Source organism: Aphis gossypii, chromosome 2 (genome assembly GCF_020184175.1).
Source record: "Aphis gossypii isolate Hap1 chromosome 2, ASM2018417v2, whole genome shotgun sequence".
NCBI lineage: Eukaryota > Metazoa > Arthropoda > Insecta > Hemiptera > Aphididae > Aphis > Aphis gossypii.
The window spans coordinates 63,311,371-63,333,231 of record NC_065531.1 but is presented as its reverse complement, the minus strand read 5'-3'; the positions used below and the strand labels follow the sequence as shown (position 1 = coordinate 63,333,231).

General features: G+C 27.9%; 1 protein-coding gene across 1 annotated transcript in view; it reads right to left on the bottom strand.

Annotated features, from left to right (window-relative positions):
• Positions 1-21,587, bottom strand: part of LOC114120300 (uncharacterized) — a 41,826-nt gene extending 20,239 nt beyond the window's left edge. Inside the window, exon 1 of the mRNA XM_050199254.1 lies at positions 21,317-21,587. Coding sequence (XP_050055211.1) covers positions 21,317-21,335 — 19 coding nt within the window. The 5' untranslated portion in view covers positions 21,336-21,587. The remainder of the gene's footprint in view (positions 1-21,316) is intronic.
• Between the last annotated feature and the right edge of the window lie 274 nt (positions 21,588-21,861).

Genomic DNA, 21,861 nt, shown 5'->3' with positions numbered 1-21,861 from the left:
TGGCGTTGAGGTAGGAGTGCGCGCGCGATCGTTGCGTCACTGGCCATGTAGGGTAACCTGGGTATCGGAGCCCGAGGACCATGTGGCCCACACGAAACTACGGCGCCCACACTGCCCAATATGCCGCGCGTATGCGTGTCTATATATTATATTATGAATACAACGCGTCTTTGCGAAGTTGATGGACAAGACGACTTTTCGTACTACTAAAAATGTAATTTTTATACCTACCTAGCTATAGCAGGTTTTTGAAAACATTTTTTCGCAATGTTTTAAGTCGTTAAAAACAGTATTTTTGAAAACATTATATTTTACTCAATTTTTCACGTTGTTTTTACTTTATTCTAATGACAATGTCAATTTTTGATTTCTTATTCTTAAGCAGAATATTTTTTTGAGAACTGTAGTTAAACTATACATAAAAATCGATTTTTGAACGAATAGTTTAAGTAAACAATAATTACATTATCGACTAAAGTCGTTTGTAGGTGCTATAAACACCATTCTACGCATTTATCTCACATAGAATTATTATATATTGTATTGTGTAGCGTAAACGATTTGCGTTTGTTATTAATTATTATTTTTTATAGTAACATCTTGCTGGACTTGCAATAAATAACCCCGTAATGGTGGTAAATAGTAAATACTAAAATACTAAGTATACGCATTCATAACTTTATCATATATTTTTTTTTTATCGATAGAAACTTAACTAAATATATAAAAATATTGAAAATATGAAGTTTTGTTTTAACAATAATGGATGAATAATTTATATTTTCCGTGTTCAACGCGTACTACTGTTTTTTTTTACAACTCCGTGTACAGTACCGGCTGTGCAGGATTTAGTCCACTCATCGTGCTAACGAATAATGAGTTTCATCTCATTAATGAGAAACCCCTCGTCTTTTAGTTGTTGCATATCATATTGTACTCGTGTTAATTATTTTTTTTCTTTTTATAATTTGCATGAATAATCTCTGTATTTTTATATTGTGTATTTTTTTTTAATATAAATAATATTATTAATCATTACTGTTTTCACAGCATTCAAACATCCATGTACACCTAATTTCTGTCTCGTTAAAAATAAACGAATAAATAAATTAGTACCTAATTAGTAACGATAAACAGAAAAAAATCCGAAGGGACACCACCCTCCTAACCTAACCCACCTCGTACTTGTATAAACAAAATATAATTCATTATTAATATTTTGACAGTGTTATGTACACCGCGCGGGTATTCGCAGCACGGAGCATAATTCGATCGTTAAAGGTATACACATAATATTGGATATGTATGATACGTAGAGCGCGCGCGTAGGTCGTACAAATAATATAATAATATATATATATAGCATTGTACTCGTTGATATCCTTTACAGGTGTGTGTGTGTCAAGTATATGTGTATATTGTTTATAAGAAAATCATTCGTATGTGTGTATACGGCAGCGTTTCCGGCGAATATAACAGCTGCTGCAAAACGAATTTTGGCCGTCAAGGTCGCAAGTGATAACACGCGAAAAACAAGAATCTATTCAATTCGCCCACTCGGGCCAAAGCTCGCGAGTGTTATTGCACTGTACGGTTTACGAGTGATGCGTGGTTACCTATAGTACCTACCAAAATAATATTATACGTACGGATGTATACTATATTTACCTATATAATTGTATTACTATTGGTAGGTATATGAGTGCATAATAAGTATATACGGCTGGCATCATTCGTAATTCGTATAGTGTTATTTATGCACATGTATTACTGGAAGTAGTTCCGGATCTAGGAAGAGGCAAGTGGGATTCCTTGCCCCGGTAACCGTTATATATTACAAGGAGAGAGCCTCGGCGTTCATACTTAATAACTTGGCAAAAGCCATGGATTACAATTTAAAAACACTTTATACGACGAGCGAAATAATAAAAATAACATTGTTATAATCTACGATACATCTATTGGAACACGTCGTACCTTATTACGTTAATTCCGCAAATTCGTCGAAAAACAAAACAAATTGTACTTTGTCACATCGGACGCGTTGTAACTATATATCATTTTGATGAAATAACACGATCAGAATAAAATTCGGTGGATGTACCTACGTATGCGACGGAGTAATCTAATGGATTTATGTTATAAAATGAAATAATATTATTTTCATTGTTTTACTTGTAATTTGTTCGGAAAATTGTATTTTTTAAAAATTGAATTCTTAGGCTATACAATTGAACAATAAATCTATTATGATTTATGATGATAATGTAATTAACAATTTCACTGTGAAGGAGACAAATAAGACGAGTTATAAAACTTTTTTTAATCTGCAAAGTATTAAATAAGTATTTAAAAGTAGGACGTTTTAAATTTTATTTGTAATTGCTGATCCTGTACAAACTACCCACGCCAAATGAAATAATTCCCGCAGATTTACCCGTCTTAAATGTTGTTAAATATAAGCTATATGGATTTTTAACATAGTAATGTTAGTGGTAAGGGTAAAATATTACGTTTAATCATAATAACTATTTTATTTTTTATAACCAATGGCAACCCTACAATAAAAACAAAGAAATAATCGTAGTTCTGCAATTTTTTTTTTTTTTTTGAAAAACGAATTTTTGAAAATTCTTTCTTAGTGCTCTGTTCCATGGTGGTCATGAAGGTACTATGAAAATATTAAGTTTTTAAGTTTCATAGTTTTTATTGTACGTAACTATAGAACTTCTTATTATACATATATTTACAGATTTATATTATATTTTTAAGGCATTATCTATTCTAATATTTTACTATTATTCACGAGAAACACTTAGAAGGTTTTTAAAAAAGATATATTTGTGTGTGTTTATAGGGGGGGGGGGGTCGAAACATTAACAATTACGCAAGTCAAATAATGTCCTAGAAATGGATATTCAGCACTGGATATTTCGTACGGATGTATAGTTGATCATATTCATATATAGATACAAGTAGGACGTTGACCTGCAAAAGGATTTACACATTCAGTTTTTCATTCTCTAGAAAACAGTTGCTAGTTCGAATTTTGGGGGCACAAAATCATCTATTCTCCGGCCTACAGACGTCGATTATTTTATTCGTACTGTTGTTGTTACTAGTACCTATTATCATCGTCGTCAAATACAATGGCTGAATGGGTGCATCCCGGTGACTGGTGCACCGCGAACGCCGTGATTGATTGCCAAAAGATATGAGTACGTATAATAATAGACGACTGCGAGTGCAACGCGGGGCGACATGTGTGTACGACATTTGCGGGGGCGGATCGTGAAAATGATTTTCGGCACACGATGCATTTTAAACGACCGGTCACGGCTAATCGCTTATTATTCGCCAATCATAATACTCTTCTACTTAGGCGCGATAGGTGCTGAGTAATGTAACGACTCCGGACACGCGTATAAATGCAGGTGCGTGCTTGCCGACATTTCGTCGTTGGATCTGTGCTCACGAGTTTTTAGTCGACTGTACCAGAGAAAACACATAATATTGTGACATTAACTATAAGGCGATCAGTGACACCACACAGCCCCCGAGTCTTCAGTAAGTAACGAGCAAAAATGTCATGTCACACGTTATTAAAATATTATATTGTTTAAGTACGCCGCAGGTATTTCAAACATTTAATACACGCTCGGCATGGGTTGCATGGAAAATTAATTAATTTAATGGTTCGATAAAATTTAATGGGTCAATCATTTTTAAGGGACCGTTAACTCACTATCTGTTCATTAAATCCTTAGTAATTGTTCATGCAATCCGGCATCAGTATAATAATACATGCATAAAACATTATTCGAATTGAATTCATATAGGTTCCTGCAGTAGTGCACACATCATATAATACTATGCATAATAAGAAGAAATTAGGTACCTGTATGTATGCTAATTTCGTGGAAAAACGCTTTTTATTTAATACTTACATTGCTAAATATTGTCAAAATAGTGTTAACAATAATAATATTTATAATATTTATTAAATAATAATTTTACTGAAATTAAAAACAAAAACACATTTTGTTATGTTAAGTTGAAAAATATGCGATATGCTTTAACAATAATGAAATGGAACCCACGTAAATTATTTTTATTATAACGTATCTAAGATTAGTCATTTTTAAAACCTCCTATGTTGAGTGTAATTATTTTCATACCTTATAATTATAAGTTCTGAATTATAACTATATATAGTCAACAATTTGACTATATATTAATATTGTTCCCCTGTTACAATAAGTGACATTATAATACTATACTATAATTATACTATAATAATAATTAATTATGCTAAACCATGGGTTAATAAAATCAAAACGCTTAACATTTTATAAAAACATCAATTAATATGTAGTGAAATCATTAAAATCTAGTATAATTCAACGTCAATGATAAAACAGTTGCCATAAATTGTTATTTATAAGTAAACATGAGTTAATAGTCATATTTTTTACAAATTTAGTGAGGCAGTTTATTCCTACTCATATTTTATTGTTTCAGTTATCAATTAAGTTTTAAAATATTATACATAATAATTTATTGTAAAGCATTATGTTTCTGATAGATTTTGTCGATAATTATAGATATGTGATTAGAGCTTAACATTTGTAATCAAAACTAGGTATTAATTATATAATATTCTAAACTATTGATTAAATAACTATTTAATTTACTCATGGGGCCATGAATATTAATATTGCATCGTTGTCTACTAACTGAATTTAAATTCAAAAACCTATATGACGCCATGATGGTTTAATATAAAATCAATTAGGAAGTGAGTACCTATTTATGAAATAATAATAAAATGAAATTGCAAATTATTCAATATTCAATTTAACTGTAAAATGTAAGTTGTTTTTATTATACATCGCTATTATAGCGACTAGAGAGTAAATAAAAAATAATCACTTTTAAATTAAACAAAAAGTATATTAACTTGCGTTAGTTTATAAATAAATATATGCAATATACATCTGTAATTTTATACATTTATGGTGTACACTACGAACGATGAATGTATAATATTATTATTTCATTTGAAATCCATTTTTATAGTACCTATATGCGAATAGATTTTGAGGACAAAACACTTGTGCGCAAAAGTACGTTGTTTAAACACAGACGGCAATATTATAGTTTACAAAATACCAACAGACTGGCTAAATAAATATAATCCATATAACTAACTAATATATCATTTTCGCTCTGTTGTTTAGTGAACATTAATCGAATAGCAGAGAAATACGTAGTAATGCGCAAGAAAAACTCTTGGAAGTACATTTTATCATTGAAACTAAAAAAACGATGCTCAAGTAAGTGCGAGTTATAAATTATTGTATTTTTGTTTGTGTTTTTATGGTTTTAGTAGCAGCAGTGCACTAGATAGAAAAAATAAAACATATTATTTGCTACCTGTTGACTAAATCGGTCACAAAAGAACGACTATATAACCGTTCAAGGTTTCGTACCAAATTTGGGGACACATTTTTTTCCTTCGACATTTGTCATATACGTGTCATGACATAATCCTGTATGGTATTCTTTGTTGCATATTAAGTTGGTTTGTTTTTGACGTACTACATACGTCAACCTGCAATGGTGTACATTGTGTACACGCATACGTGGATTAGTTGTTATATTATAGGTATATATATTTTATTATATATAATGTATTTACCGTCAGATTTTGAACAATCCTGTACATACAAATGACAAGTTATCGTAATTTATCATGATATCATTCGAACGCTTCATTTAAAATCTTGTGTTGAGACATACATAGAAACATGTATAAGTATATTTTTTTTTTTCAAAATTAACTATTTAAACAATATTAAAAGCTGTAGATGTTCTACATAGATAAAAATAAAATGGCATGCAATTATGATAATATAAGTTAAAATGTCGGATTTATGTTTCGCATGTGGAATAGACCGAACCTAACTTAAAATATATTCAGTTTGCACAGGTTCCTCAATAAAATATCTCGGTTATATAAATTAATGTATAAAGTTCACACTATCATCATGGGCCATTATAGTAGGCCGGTATACTTGTGATTTTTACCAGATTACTAAATCGGCGAAAAAACTTCTTTAACCATTACACGCTGCTCGAATATTATTATATAATTATATAATTATATAGGTTTGTATTGAACGTATGCTTATACGGCAGCTATATAATAATAAAATGGTTTTGCGTTATCTTTATGATGCATTTAAATTACATTATACACACGCCTAACCCGTTGATGATCCGGTAGATATCATCGGCCTTGGTGTAACTGCATAATGCATATTATAATACAATATGCGTTTACATATAAGTGTGGGGAGTGAGAGGAGGGGTTAAGAAAAACCGTGTCATTTTCCGAGTCTGCAGATACAATTTGCTTTGTAAGACGAAATAATAATAATATTATTATATTATATTATAATAATGATTATAATAATGAAACTATTAAATTTGTCCACCTCTCGCGGCCTACCCAACGGAAACCGTTGATTGCACACGGATGGGCGTTTATATGAATGTCACGCGTACGTGTATTCTATAAGCGTTTTTTTGAGTGTACGTATAATATGACAGGCCTATTGCGCGTTTAAGACAAAGATGCACACACTCGTATTATAATAATATTATATTATACTGTAATAACACGGGATTCGTCCCTGAAAACTGCAGCAGCACAGTTGTTCCACATTTTGTACGCCATTGATTCTGCACGTGGGCTGAGATTTTAGCTCTAACCGACGACCGCAACAGCTGATGTATAATATATGTGTTATGTGCACTGTAAATAATATTTAGTACATTGTACTACCTACCCATATACATACTATACGCGGAACTATCAACATCGCGTCTGTAGTGATATTCTTGCGAAACTATCCATAATTTGCGCGGTATTATATTTTGTGTCTTCATCATGAAGTAAGATATCGCATATACAGACCTACAGTATTATAACATATAATACTGTCGTCACACGTATTAAAAAATATATAGGTATATTGCGAACTATAAGAACCTGTATAGTATAGGTATCTACGTAAATATTATAATTTATAGGTACCTAATATATAGTATTTTACTGCGAAAACTATTTTGTCAAACTATAAGTTGAGTTCGTGAAATTATTATATTAGTGTGTACTCGTACTCAACTCAATCATAATAATAATATTTTATATATTGTTTTAAATAAATTACGTAGGTACGCTTAAAAAAAAATCCTCCTGCGATACCTGTAAATAACGGTTAAATGCCTAATAGAAATATTAGATGGATTAATTTGTCAACTGTATTCGCTGTATATTATAGCCATTTACTTTTAAATGATTTCCTATTTTATAATATTTCTTGTTTCTTCAATCATTCTATGTTTGGTTAGGTCAACATGAAATACCTAACCAGATTCAATCTGATACATTTGTAATTTCACCTGTTTGTGATCCACGTAACATGGTTATAATACTGTGCAATCAATTATGTACATTAGCAATTACGATTCACAGCAGTCACCAGTCATATATTATATTATAGAAAATCAAGTTTGTATAAAATTGTTTTTGTTCAAGAATACAATCGTCCTTTCATTTTAAATGTCTTGAATTATGGTAGTGTTTCTTCAATACACTTTTTTCTAGTAAATTATGACTTATGAGTTATTGTTATATAGATATTATAAAAATACTTTTTTCAAATAAAATTATTTTATTCATTTAACAGTACATTAGTCTGTAAGTACATATATTATGATAATATATAATATATATTATATATTATTATTATATTATGATACAACTTTTTTCTCATAAAAGCAAATTTTTTTATTGCAAAGGTTCATATATAGGTAGGTACTAGATACCTATAAAATTTCTATTACGAATAAAATCATTCTAAAATATGAGAGCACTTATTATTAAATTGTATCAACCCAGCGACCCAGTATTGAAATTGAATTTCATTATTAACTGTAATGTATATTTTTAATTATGCAATTTATAGATATGTAGGGCATTTATTAACTGCAGTGTATAAATATTTTTTACTGAAAAATGCTCACGAAACATTGACTGACAACAGTAATTTGATTCTTAGAATTCTAACACAGAAATTCTGAATCGATATTTCTCGATATTTTCTATATTGGATTTTTTTTACAATGAATAATGCATGTATTATTTACAAATTACCATATATATTATATATTTCTGGTTAATTGAAATCAAGAATCGATGAAGCCATTGAGTATTCGGTACAACGTTCTGAAACCAGTGCTGTATATAATAATACATATCGACACTTGTCACTTACAAGTTATAACGTCAAGTCTAGTTAAAACGTTTATTGATAAAATTTATCGAAAATAGAAATAGTAACGTATAAGTACCTACTAATTGCTATACATTTTAGCTTATGCATACATTATTGTACATCGTAATGGAAATTGCGTATGGTAAGAAAATAATGGTAGGCCGTACGCCGGGTCGACAATATTTATTTTCTAGTCCAAGTTCGGTAGCTTTAGGCCGTTCAAGGTCGGTATAGGTACCTACTCAAAATCTAAATAATGAAAACATTACTACACTCCATTACTCGACTGGAAAACACACGGCTTGTAATAGGTATAATATGTGCACGCAAATTGACGCTGGTGGGCGTGACAGGTGTAGGTAGACGATCCGGCATGTTACAATAATTATATTACAATAAAATACAATATTATACGAATGTGCGCTTAGAGTGGTCCACGAGGGAGACGATCAACATCAGCTGTATGCGTATAGTTCTATAATATGACTTTAAAATACAGGTCTGACGCCTGTGCGGTATAGGCACAGCGAGGCACACTGTAGAACAAACACCTCCGCACTTTTATGTATTATACATTTATACATATTATAATGACGACCGTGACAAGGGCATATATAAAATATATAGAAATTCAAATATAATATATAATATATATATATATTATATGTGTAAATACGTTTGTATGTACCTACATGTGTGTAAAACGTTTAATTTATATGCCTATTCGATGTATTTAATAATACCTGCTGACGACGGTAATGGTATATTATATTATCGTACTGCTACTGTTTACAATCTGTTCAATGTTCTTTTTATGATGCACAATATGAATTTATATTTCCTTAAAGTATACGCAATATGAGTAAACTCAATTCGATTGATTGTCGTCGTCGTTGGAGCGTTATACTAACCTTCCTACATAATATTATACGTTTGAAAACAATACTAAGTAATTTCCAAGGCTCACAATCAACGTGTCACAACGTTATAAGAAAAGAAAAATATTTTAATTTAATTATACTCGATCACAATTATTATATTACCTGGATTTTGCTAAATATCTTTTCATTAAAATATATTATATAAATATATTTACTGTTAAAATATTATATTATAACTTTCTGAGAAAAAATCCTCATCAGATTTAAACATAAATTGATTAATAAAACGAATCAAAAGTGAAACAACAAATAAATAGAAATACGTATAGTATATACATCAGTCATTCAACAATTCTCTTAGTAACAAATGTACAATCAATAAACCCTACTCAAACTTACCAAAATTGTATGTTTATATCATTAAATAATGTTATCAGAATATGTAGGTATATATAGCTAAACTATCAAACACTATAACCATTCAAACGTTTCAATCTATTTATTTACACCAAACATCAGCATCCCTTCGGTACACAAGTACACAACAAATACAAATAACCTTTATGAGAACTTTAAGTCTAACTTTAAAGTCATATACATACACTTGAGGAAGGATCTCCTCTCACTAAGAAAGTAAGAAATGAATCTAGATAATGCCTTCTTAGGTATTTTATTATTAATTAGTAAAATATTATCAAAAATGTATTTTAGATTTGTAAGAGTTTTTATTCAAACAATTACTTACAATATTTTGCACGATTTAGAAAAAAAAATGTTGTACATAGTACCTACTTATTAACTTATTTTTAAAATGAGTATCATTTTTTATGCTGTAAATTATTACCTCAGCAAATGACTCTTTTTTAAAAATGTTGACGTATCAAAAGTTTTCACTGTGGATATCTTATCCACTTTACATCATTGAGTTGTATATAGATACAAACTATAAATATATAACATGAAATTTAGCTCATAAAATATTGCGTTATACTACATTTTTAGTAGTTAAGTTTAATATGTGATTATACTGATTAAAATAGAATTGCTCTTTCCCCAAATGACGTCGATACTCAAACTGCTTCATACTATTCAACATTTTATAACAAACTTAACTATAAATATCATAATAACATATAAGTCTACTCAGAAGTTACCATGATTACTAACTCCTGAATAGATTTATTATCTATATTATAAAGCTTAAATTAATAGGTATAACTATATAAGCACATAAATTGAATATTGTTAATTTTATACTGAAAATGTTTAGTAATCTAGTCTATTGATTAAAGTATATTATTCAGTTTATTTATTAAAAATCAATATTACGAAATAAACAACTTATTTTAGTTATTTAAAGCTTTCAAATACTGAAATATCTCCCAATATTTTATATAAAAATTAACAGTACTTACCTAATATCTTATAAGCTTGTGAAATAGGAATATAGGATTTAGAATTGTAATTCTAAGACTATTTATACGTGACTAAACTAACTAATAAAATAAATAATAATGCATTTTTCCGCATCATTAAATATTAAGTTAGTATTGATACAATAAGTTTTACTACTACAATAATTTTAAAAATATACATTCTTATTGAAGTTTATTAGAATTATTTAGCAATAAAATGCTTTATATTCTATCAATAATACATTACATAATTTATTTGATGTAGGTAATATTGCTATTAAAACAATAATATTATTATAGGTCATCACAAACTTTGTAACTTTCTCAAATACTTCTAAATACAAATGTGTATTGTAACTGTCTCAATTCAATAAAAATTGCTCGTTTTTTAACAAATATTACCTATTTAAAATTAAATATTGCTTAATATTTACAGAAATTAATTAATGTGACATATTTTTTGTCATAGTATTATTTTTCAATGTTGTGTATACTATTTTTTTTTTTTGGGAATTCTGCTGCAGCTTACAATTTAAAAAAATAAGTTTTTACCACAACAATTAAATGTTGTGCTATTAAATCACCTATAATAGTCATCCTAATAACGGAATATAGGTATTCATAATGTACAAAAATATCAATATCTTATATTTTTTACTTACATAAAGGTACAATAATATTCCACATACGAGTATCCCCAGAATTTGGTGACATTATTATAATAATATATGATGGACTGTGCCGGAGGTCTGATGAATTCTTTTCCTAGTAATTTTTCCTAACAATTTCGAGTGTGTGTGATAAGTTCAAATACAACGATGCTGACCACAGTTAGTTTAAATTCATAAAGTGTCTATCGTTGAAACGTTAACTATTAGCAAACTCGCGTCATAACTCATTTATTTATACAAACACCGTTTTGGCAAATATGTTTTCTGTTAAGGCATTGTCATCATTATTATGTACTTATTTTTTCTTTAGAAATTGTGAAGATGCAAAATCATAATCGTTTAATAATAAATAGTATTATAGTTGGTACCTATACTGCAGTGGACAATGCATCCTGTGTTTATATAGGTACTTTATTATTTATTATGTATAACAAAACGTTTCGGACTGACGTCAGACCCGTGCGACTTCAGGATATCATAATTACATTATAAACACGTGCAAGATTCTTTTATATAAAAAAGAGCGTATACATAAATACATTATAAACACATTATATTTGTAGTACCGTTAGCATTGTGTAGGTTTGTCGGAGACCCATATTGATTTACATAAACGCTAAAAGATAAACCCGATCCTACGAAATGTACGCCCACCCTGCTAATTAATGTGTTTCGCAGTAGTACGCAGGCGCTTTATAGTGATGTCATATAATATAAGTATAATAAAACTAACTAAAGCTGAGTAGATTATCGAATAGAATGAGAATTGAGTAAGTATAGTAAACAAGGAAAAAAATACTAATTTATCTATACAAACATAAAAATGTGTTTTGTATGTACATTTTTTTTTTTTTTTTAATATGTAAAAATTATGATTTATAACCATTTTTACGTTACCATATTATTAAATATAAGTAAATAGGTCAATTGTAGGTATACATTGATTTTAAGTTTAACGGAGTTCCTATTTAAATTTTCATAATATTATATACATTCTAATATTAAAAAAAGCATACTTCCTCCTATATTATACATAACATTGCTATATACTTTTTAAAAAAATGTCTACAGAGGTAGTATATGGTTAAAAGAATACTTTCATACTTTTCATAAAATATTTTTTAACTAAAAGTTCTAAATTTAAATTTATAATTCACGAGTAGAACAGTATTTAATAGTGAATTTAATGATATAAAGTTATTATGGGTTACTATATTAAAATATCAAAATTTATATGATATCATAAAATTTAAATATTACTACTAAGAATAGTGATAGTATTTTAATTATTTTTGAATAAAATGTATAAAAAAAAAATATAAAGAAAGGTCTATCAACTAAAATGTATCATTTTTTTACAACATAAAATAACTATAATTTTATATCTTTATAACTTGATTAATAAAAAGCTATAAACTGACTCAGTTCAATATTAAAACAATGAAAATAAGGAACCTCATTAATTTATCTAGATTTTAAATATAAATGTATAATTGTTTAATAAATTCTAATTTATTTTACAGCGAATAAGGAAACACTATATAGTTTATTTTTCTTCTTTATAGTTGCTTAATTATTTTTACTTTCATTTCTTAAAAATTTGTTTTATCAGTTTTATGTTTCAAAATCATTGTTCATTGTTTTAAATAAAATATTTTGTAATAATCTAATATATAAGTATCATCAGTATTTTCCATAAGTACATGCCTAATATTATACTATAAATTGAATCGAAATAGTTTTATATTTTTAGTTTATTGTTTGACAAATTATTATGATTATTTATATCTAAACAATTTTCCGTAAGTCATCATTTTTTTTTTCATTTCGAATTCTTTGAGTCAGTCATTGTCATGAATATTCTTAACGATTTTCTATATATAATATCTAATTAATCGAGCTTATAGTGTCTTTCCTAATGTCACTATTTGAAGGGCATTAGAGGACAATAAAATACGATCTATTGTATTTTAGTTAAATGTTTATCTATTATATTATGTATTCAGTATGTATTGTAAAAAAAAAAAAATGAGACAATCGACCATTTAAAGCAAACTTCCAGATTGTTTTTTTTTTTATTATTATAGCTGAAATACTATTAGCATAAACTAATCGTGCTTGATTTGAATCAATGATTGGTCGATCCTCCAATTATATATCAATTTCATGCGAATTTAATGTATTATTATACTACAAAACGTCCAAGAATTCCGTAGACCTTGGAAAATTATACATTGTATTTTTTCTATTTTATATTAACAAGACCGGTATAATTTTACGTTAGACGCTAATTGGCAAGTCAACATTATCATATTCCCCAGAGGCTTGTGTATAGGGACTTGTGGATGTTAACCTAACAAATACTACTCACTCATATGATCAGATTTTTGATCGTTATTACTTGTTATGAGACTAACGTGTTAACTACATGGTATTTTTTACTTGCGCTCTGTCGAAACACTGAAACGGCTACACCGATTCAAGCCAGTTATGAGCTATTAAACACGATTTTAAGGTCGTTGGGTGAATACTTAAGTGTTAAAATATTTAAAAAAAATACCATAAACTAATAAAAAAATTTGAAAATAATTTGTGTAATTATGCCTTAAAAATATCTTTTCAATAATGGTTAATAGTTAATAATGGAAAAGTTTAATTTCCTATAAAATTATACATTGGTAATAATTTTTTTTTAATGTATTTATATTCATAGTTGCTACCACAACTATTACTTATTATTAAATAATTCTCATAAATTTTAGTATATAATATAATGTAGGTAACTAAAAATTTATTATTTCAATTAATTTATTAATATAATCTGACAATTTTAAATTTAGGCATTCTCTAAAATCTTCTCGCCCCATTTTTATTTTTAAACTACCTATTTAATTATTAGAGTTTAGAAAGTAAATATCCAATATCTACCATTTGCTTATTAAATTTCATAATAAAACTCAAAAATTATTTAAAAAATTGAATTAAAATGTTTCAAATTTATATTAAATAAAATAAAATAGAATGGAATTTAACCAAATACGTTTGTTTATTTAAAATCGTGTTAGATTCATAAGTGTGGTATGGATGTGAAAATTATATATAAAAAAAAAAAAAATACATTAAGAAATCCCAAGTGACAAGTATGTAATATAAAACATATTATAGCCATCAAATTTAATAGATTAATTGCATTTCACAAACGGTTTACATAATAATATTGTGATAATTACGCGTTATTACACCTAACCTTTTCTTTTTTTGTCGTACCTTCATTCAAAGAGAATCAATGCAGCTTATTGCAATGACACGATCTTAATGTTATAGTTAATAGTTATGTACTTAATACCTACCTATATATATTATTATAAATAAACGCCTTCTAGTAATTATGGCTTGAGGTTTCATAATAATAGCGTAGTACGTATTATTTTATACTAAAAAAAATATTTATATAATTCAACAATTGATATCTTTTATAAAAAAAAATCAGGTAAATAATATTATCAATATCAATTTATTTTTATTTGATGGTTAGTTAACTATATTTATTTAATTTTTAGATACCATATAAATTATTTATTATATGTAATTTGTTTTTGTTAAAATATATTATATATTTTTTCCCTATATTTTGTAACTATACAAAATATAGGCATGGCGCCGCACTTACATATAAAAGTATATTATATTATTATAATCAAATATTAATAAAAATATACCTTAAATTGAGTGTGATTTATTGTAATATTTAAAATAGAGTATCTTGAGATAATGAGATAACGTTAATATTATGTACACAATTTCATATAAGTTATTGCCATTCAACCATTGAGATTACCATTATTAAATATTATTATGATAGTAAGTAATACAATATTGTAATAATAAAAATAGAAAATTATATAATTTACGTAAATTATATTTATTTACTGAGAATACTAATATTAAATTTCATATGAATAATAGTTAGTAAAAATTGAATAAATATTTATAATAATGGAAATAGATAATATAATGTAATTAACTATTTTCATTTTATACGTATTATATATAAATAACTGGTGCGAAATTTGCGTGTCATTCATTTTGATTTAAGTACATAATATAATAATTTTAAGTATATTACTTACAAACAATAGTATATATCACGTCAAGCACACGAGCTAGAAATAGGAAAAACGTTTCGTCTGACTATCCATGTATAGTAATAATTAGCGCTCGGACTTTAAAGCATATGCTTCTTTTTTATATATGAGATAGAAATCTAATTTTTATATATAAATTCGTTTCACCTCATTCTGATTGCAAAAAAACAAATTTATTTTTATTTTTTAGGCTTTTTTTTAGTTATTTCAGCTGTAGAATTTTTAATTGTTATATGTTTATTATACAACTATTATAGTAATAATAAAAAAATTAAATTAATAAGAAACGTAAAAACCCAGAATGCGGACTAAATATGTGTATCTATATTCAATTATTATTGTTTTCGTTATCGATTTTTTTATTAAAATGTATTAAACGTATAGATTATCGATCTACATATTATAGCCGGCAGTATCTATACAGTCAGTATGACATCGATACCGACCATTTTAAAATTTAAGATTTAGTGTTGTACTTTGAAATCTCTTGTACCTATGAGTAGGCATCGATCAATTCAGTGGATGTAGAGTGTCATTTTTTATGTATAAAAATATTTCGTCAGACAATATAGAGTCAGTTTCACTACTGAAAACCTAGAGAAATACATGGTAATTAATTTTTTAAATTTTTCATTAATTTTTTTTAACTAGTTCGTGTTAATTTTTAGTCATATTTTTTTTTTGCTTTTTTTAAAAATAATTATACTTCTTTATGCTTTTTTAAAACAATCGTGTGCTTTTTAATTGCTATTATGCTTTTAGATCCGAACTCTAATAATAATATAATATACTATTATGTATAATGTGAATGTGTCAATGTGATAATAATATGCAGATGCGCAACAGTGACAAAATTGCACACTCGTGGGTACTACATTATAATAATGTAGGTACATTGTACAAAATATTTAAATATTTGTGTTTAACTTTAAAGTCAATGTCCTATGATGTGATTACATGAGTTTAAAGTGCATTTTGTAAAAATTAGAATGATAATAATCACGAAGATCTTTCGTTGGGTGATTATGCGTTTTCGGGCCATAACTGCACTTTAAGGGCCGGTGCAATACACGTTAATGGTGGCTGGAAATCAAAACTTTTCTGACTATATAAGTACAGAAGTTACCAATTAAAATTAATGATTTTAGTTATTTCTATTGTTTTATCCCAAAGTTTAATTAAGAGAAGTTAAGAAGTTCTGATACTCAGAAGTACAATCGAGTGAACTTGTATTATTATTGTTTTAATTGTTCGTTGCTTTTTACGTACCTATGATGATGGAATATGGTTTAAAGAACTTTAAATATATAATCATTAATCTATATTCTATATAGATAATAAATAATAGATAGTTGGCGCATAATAATGTAACATATAAGATAAAAAAATAATATAATTCTAAATTTACAAGAATTATTTAATATATTTATGGAATTCAGTTATGATATAATTTTTAATTTAAATATATAATTAATAAAATATAGATAAAAACAAATTAGTCCACTAAAAGTATTTCAGTTAACTTAAGACTCGATTGATTTTCAATTTTCAACATATTATTTTTAATGAAAATTTTTTACCTATATTGTTCTATAATAGATTATGTATTTTTTACCTACTTATGCCGATAATAGGATATTCTTTCGAAATATTTTCGAACGCCTCTATTTTATACTAAATTATTATGAAATAAGTAAAAACATCAAAGAACTTGTCCCTCAATAAATTGAAAAATTAAAATTAAAATTAAATTCAGTCAAGAACTGCCAACTAGGTACTAATATTTTTTGTTGAGAAACGATCTCTCGCCGTATACATCCACCCGCTTCGACCATGAATACATTGATAAACCTACGTATGAAAATCTATACTTTTAACGAAACAATACAGCACAATAAACTTATAATATTATAACGTTATATAAATTATTATATCATGCTGGCATGGAATAACGTGGCTTTTCGTGTATACCACGTGCACACATATATATAGGTAATATAATATATGATTATTATAATATTATACTCTGGGGATTCGGATCAACTCGTACATCGCCCTTCCCGTCCGAAATAATTGATTTGCCATTATTCTAGATGATGTATATTATATTTGTATAGGTACCCACAACTATAGCTCATGGCTGTACCTATGTATATTTGTTTGACGGTCAAAAGTGGCGCAGAGGCGTTGTGCACGGAAAATAACCGCTCGTCCGCACGGGAGGCGGTTGCACCTACGCTTCACCAGCGTATATAACGCGCATATATATACATCATAAATATTATAGTGCACAACAATATTCGGACGTCCGTCGGTTTAAAATTCGATTCGTTCACCAATTCGGTGCTTTTATTTTATTGTTCTTTGGTATCGTATAGAAAATGTCACTTATCTCGACAGCCAATTAATTATATAATGCGTATGCATATACCTATATGAATATATCCGTTTTGAAAATCTTCATGGCCCACGTGGTATGTGGTGTACTCGTGTGTCACGTATCGAAAAAATAATAATTTAAGACTAACACGATCCATTATTATATCTATAAACTGAATACTGATGGTATATTACATCTCGTATATTGCATTAATGCATTTTACGTCAATGCAGCGCGTGAATAACCTATTGTCAGACGACATTTTAAAAAGGTCCGCCGCAAAGGGCCCACGATATACCATCAATCATCGTTCTATGACAGACGCTTAAAAACATCACATAGGAAGTTAATTTCCCGTCCGTCAAAGCGTTATATAGTGCGTGATCCGACGAACGGGGTTTATACTTTATTTGGCGATTGACGTTGCCCGCTCGATACGATCTTTTACGTCAATAACAATTAACATTTCATGTACGCGCACACACATATACATAAATACACAATGTATAAATTAAATTATATGACGTAAATTACTAAATCGTCGTGTACCTATGTGTGTATACATATATACACTGACAAGACTTAACACTCTAAGCCTACGCAAACATATAATACTATGTAATACAATGTGAGTTTGGTACACGGTTACGATTTTATCGTTCATATATTAAAGATATTAATCTGTTTTTACAAATATGATCATCGTTATCGTTCTTTTTTTTTCACTGGACATTCAACATTGAATGCAATTAACATACAAATGCAATTTCCTCGCAGAAAAATGTACACTCATAGGTAATTTATGTATCATTTTAACACCTTACGTATTTTTTGTTTAAGTCAACGTGGGCAATAACTCATTTTGGGTTTTCACTGATGACTTAATATCTTAGTAAAATTATGAAAAACCCAATGAAAAGAATATTTACCTTAATTATTGTGCTTAAACAAATAAAGATGAAATTAACTGCAGGCTGCTACTGTATTTCTATCAATATAATAAAGGTAATATATTATAGCTAATATACAACTTATAAAAAAAAAAAAAAAAAATTAATAATAACTCAGTAGTCAGTAACCTATAGATTGATAAAATAAAAACAACAAAAAACATTAAAAATATTCCAATGTATAAGAGTATTTAAAATACTAAAATGTAAATATAAACCATTTTTTTCGGTGGAGGAGAGCTCATTATATTATTCTTAAAGATAAAATAAATAAATCACAATAACAGTTTTCTAAAAAATCACAAGTATTCGAATTATGAGAACCGTAAATAAATTGTTAAAAAACGAAAGAACGATGTGATGGTAAAGTTTTATAATGCCTATGGACTAATAAATTTAATATTACTAACATTTTATCTTTTACAAATGTTGATCAAAATTGTCTGTTATAAAGTAACAAACAAAATACAATAGGTACGAATAATGTAGGTAATATAAATGCACAGTCCCAGTAATCACTTAAGAACAAAGCTCTCGTTATATATTCATAGAAACATGTAAAGTAAAACAAAATCGCAGGGTCTATTATTCTAATAAAAAGCAAATAATAGTGAAAGAGATGAGTATTAATTTTTATTGAATAACAAGACATTTATTCTTTTTACATACATTGCATATGCAGTGTTTGTTTAAACATTTTTTTGGCCAATGAAAACCTGCTGGCGAACTTTTATTGATAATCTTGATGTGGGTATACTCGAATAGGTCATTCAACTTGTCATTCATCGAGTATACACATTATCTCAAAATTTAAACGTGGGTACATAAGACACATACCGTCAACCGTCCATTGTATCTTTGTAATAACTGTATAAACTATCTAGCCCGGAATAAATAGGATACATTATATTACATTATAAGGATGTTTATCATTTATTAAAAAGGGACAAAAATATAATGATGTGATGTAATATGATTCATTTTTTTTTTAAACTACACAATAATAATGTAAACATATTTAATTATTTTTTTTATGTATCTATAATTCTACAAACTATCAACCAATTTTTTAAAAAATGATTAATAATCCAAATACATTTTTTTTCACAGTATAGGTAGGTAACAATTTTGTAGTTTAATTTAGATTATCAAAATCAACATGCTTAAAATTTAATTAAAATTCAGCTTAACCACAGACAGCAGAGATATTACTCTGAGAACAGGATTTTACAAAAACAAATAAACCAATAAATATCTGTTATAAATTGAATGAATTATTTTTTTTTTTTGTTTGTTTGTTTACAAAACTTTGTTTAAAATATAAATGTACGAATAATAGAAAATATACTGTATATATTTAATTAAAAGTTGAAAATTAAAATATATTTTGTAGGTATATTTACTCCTCTGCATATATATTAAAAGTGATTTTATGTAATCTTTCTTTATAAATGCCTCGTAAAACTTGCAAAACCTCTGCATCTGTATCGTCGGTACTAATTTATTTATAATCACAGGGTTGCTTTTAATTCAAATTATTTTTTAATGAGTTTTTAGATAAAACTTTTATCAAGCTTAAATATTATGAATCTTTGCAATGGAAGTTAGTTACAAAAATATCAGGAATATATAAACATTATGCTAAAAAAATTTTTTTTTTTTAAATATGAGATGCAGTTAATCGGTAAACACTATTAAAAATGTATGACTCTTAAAAATACAATAGACAAATCATTCAATAATTCGAATAGAAAGATAACTTTCAGGTACGTTAATAGATATTTGAAAGTTAATAATAATTTTTATGGTATTCGTTGGGTATAAAATATAAATATTAAAGAAATATTATTGTTGTAATCGTTTAAGAGTCCACAAATGCAATGTTTTAAGTTCTACGATGTACATCGTGTACAATTTTGTGTAAAATGATAGTATTTCAAACTAATTATTTAAAAATGAATAGGATTTTAGTAAAATGCGCTTAACTATAAAAAAACAGCCAGCTTGTATAACATACATAATTGAATATATTAAGAATAAACGTTACGTTATCCAAACCATACATTTCTAATCTCAGCTCTCGAGAGCTGTATGATTAGATATACGAATAATCTGTCGTATGTATTACCTATCATATTATAATGAGTACCTATAAAATATAGCAGCTTCAGATATTCATAAGCAAGTGTTCGTTATAAGTTTTATAGACGCGCGAAGGGGAAAATATTCGTATCCACCTTAATAATTACCGCGGTTCGTAGGTAACTATATTAAATTAGGTACCTACGAACCATGCTAACGATTGGCAAATTTCCAAATGCTATATAGGTACTATACTATTAAACTCTGTCGTAGGACGTGTGTAAGTAAGCAGGTGGGTAGGTGATACGATACATTTATATATGCATAAGTATACGAACAAAGGTACTTAGGTTACAGTGTGAAGTGGTCGAAAAAAACGCTGACAACGCATCATAATATTATATTATATTATAGAATAAAATTACTGTCCAAAAACGTAACACTCACCATGTTCTCTTAGAAACATTTAAAAATCAAACGTGAAGTCACGCCGAGCCGTGTTTTCATGTTCTTAGAATTGGCACGCGAACAATTGAAGAAATGAAAAAGAAAAAAACCGATAAAATTCGCAAAGACGACCAAGCACCGCGAAAACTGTACGCACTCGTATGATATTGCACTCGCACCGAAACTGCGCGCACGCTAACTGCACCGGACCGTGGACCGGCCGTATTGAAACTGGTTCGCCGTTGTCTGGGCGCGTTTAGACCGACCGCGTGTGGCCCTACTCCGGCGCCACGGCGACCACTACCTATATTATTATAATATCACGATCATATAATTATTTTATCACCAATATTATCCGCGCTCACTGTTTTATATTAGTATACCTATGTAATAGTGATGCACGTAATACGTCGTCTGACGACGATATCGTTATTTATGCAATTACGTTTGAATACATGTAACAGTTAGAACGAGTATACCTACCCTAAGAGGGGTAGTAAGGTCAAATCCTACTAATTTTTGATGAATTTAACCCGGAACAGGAA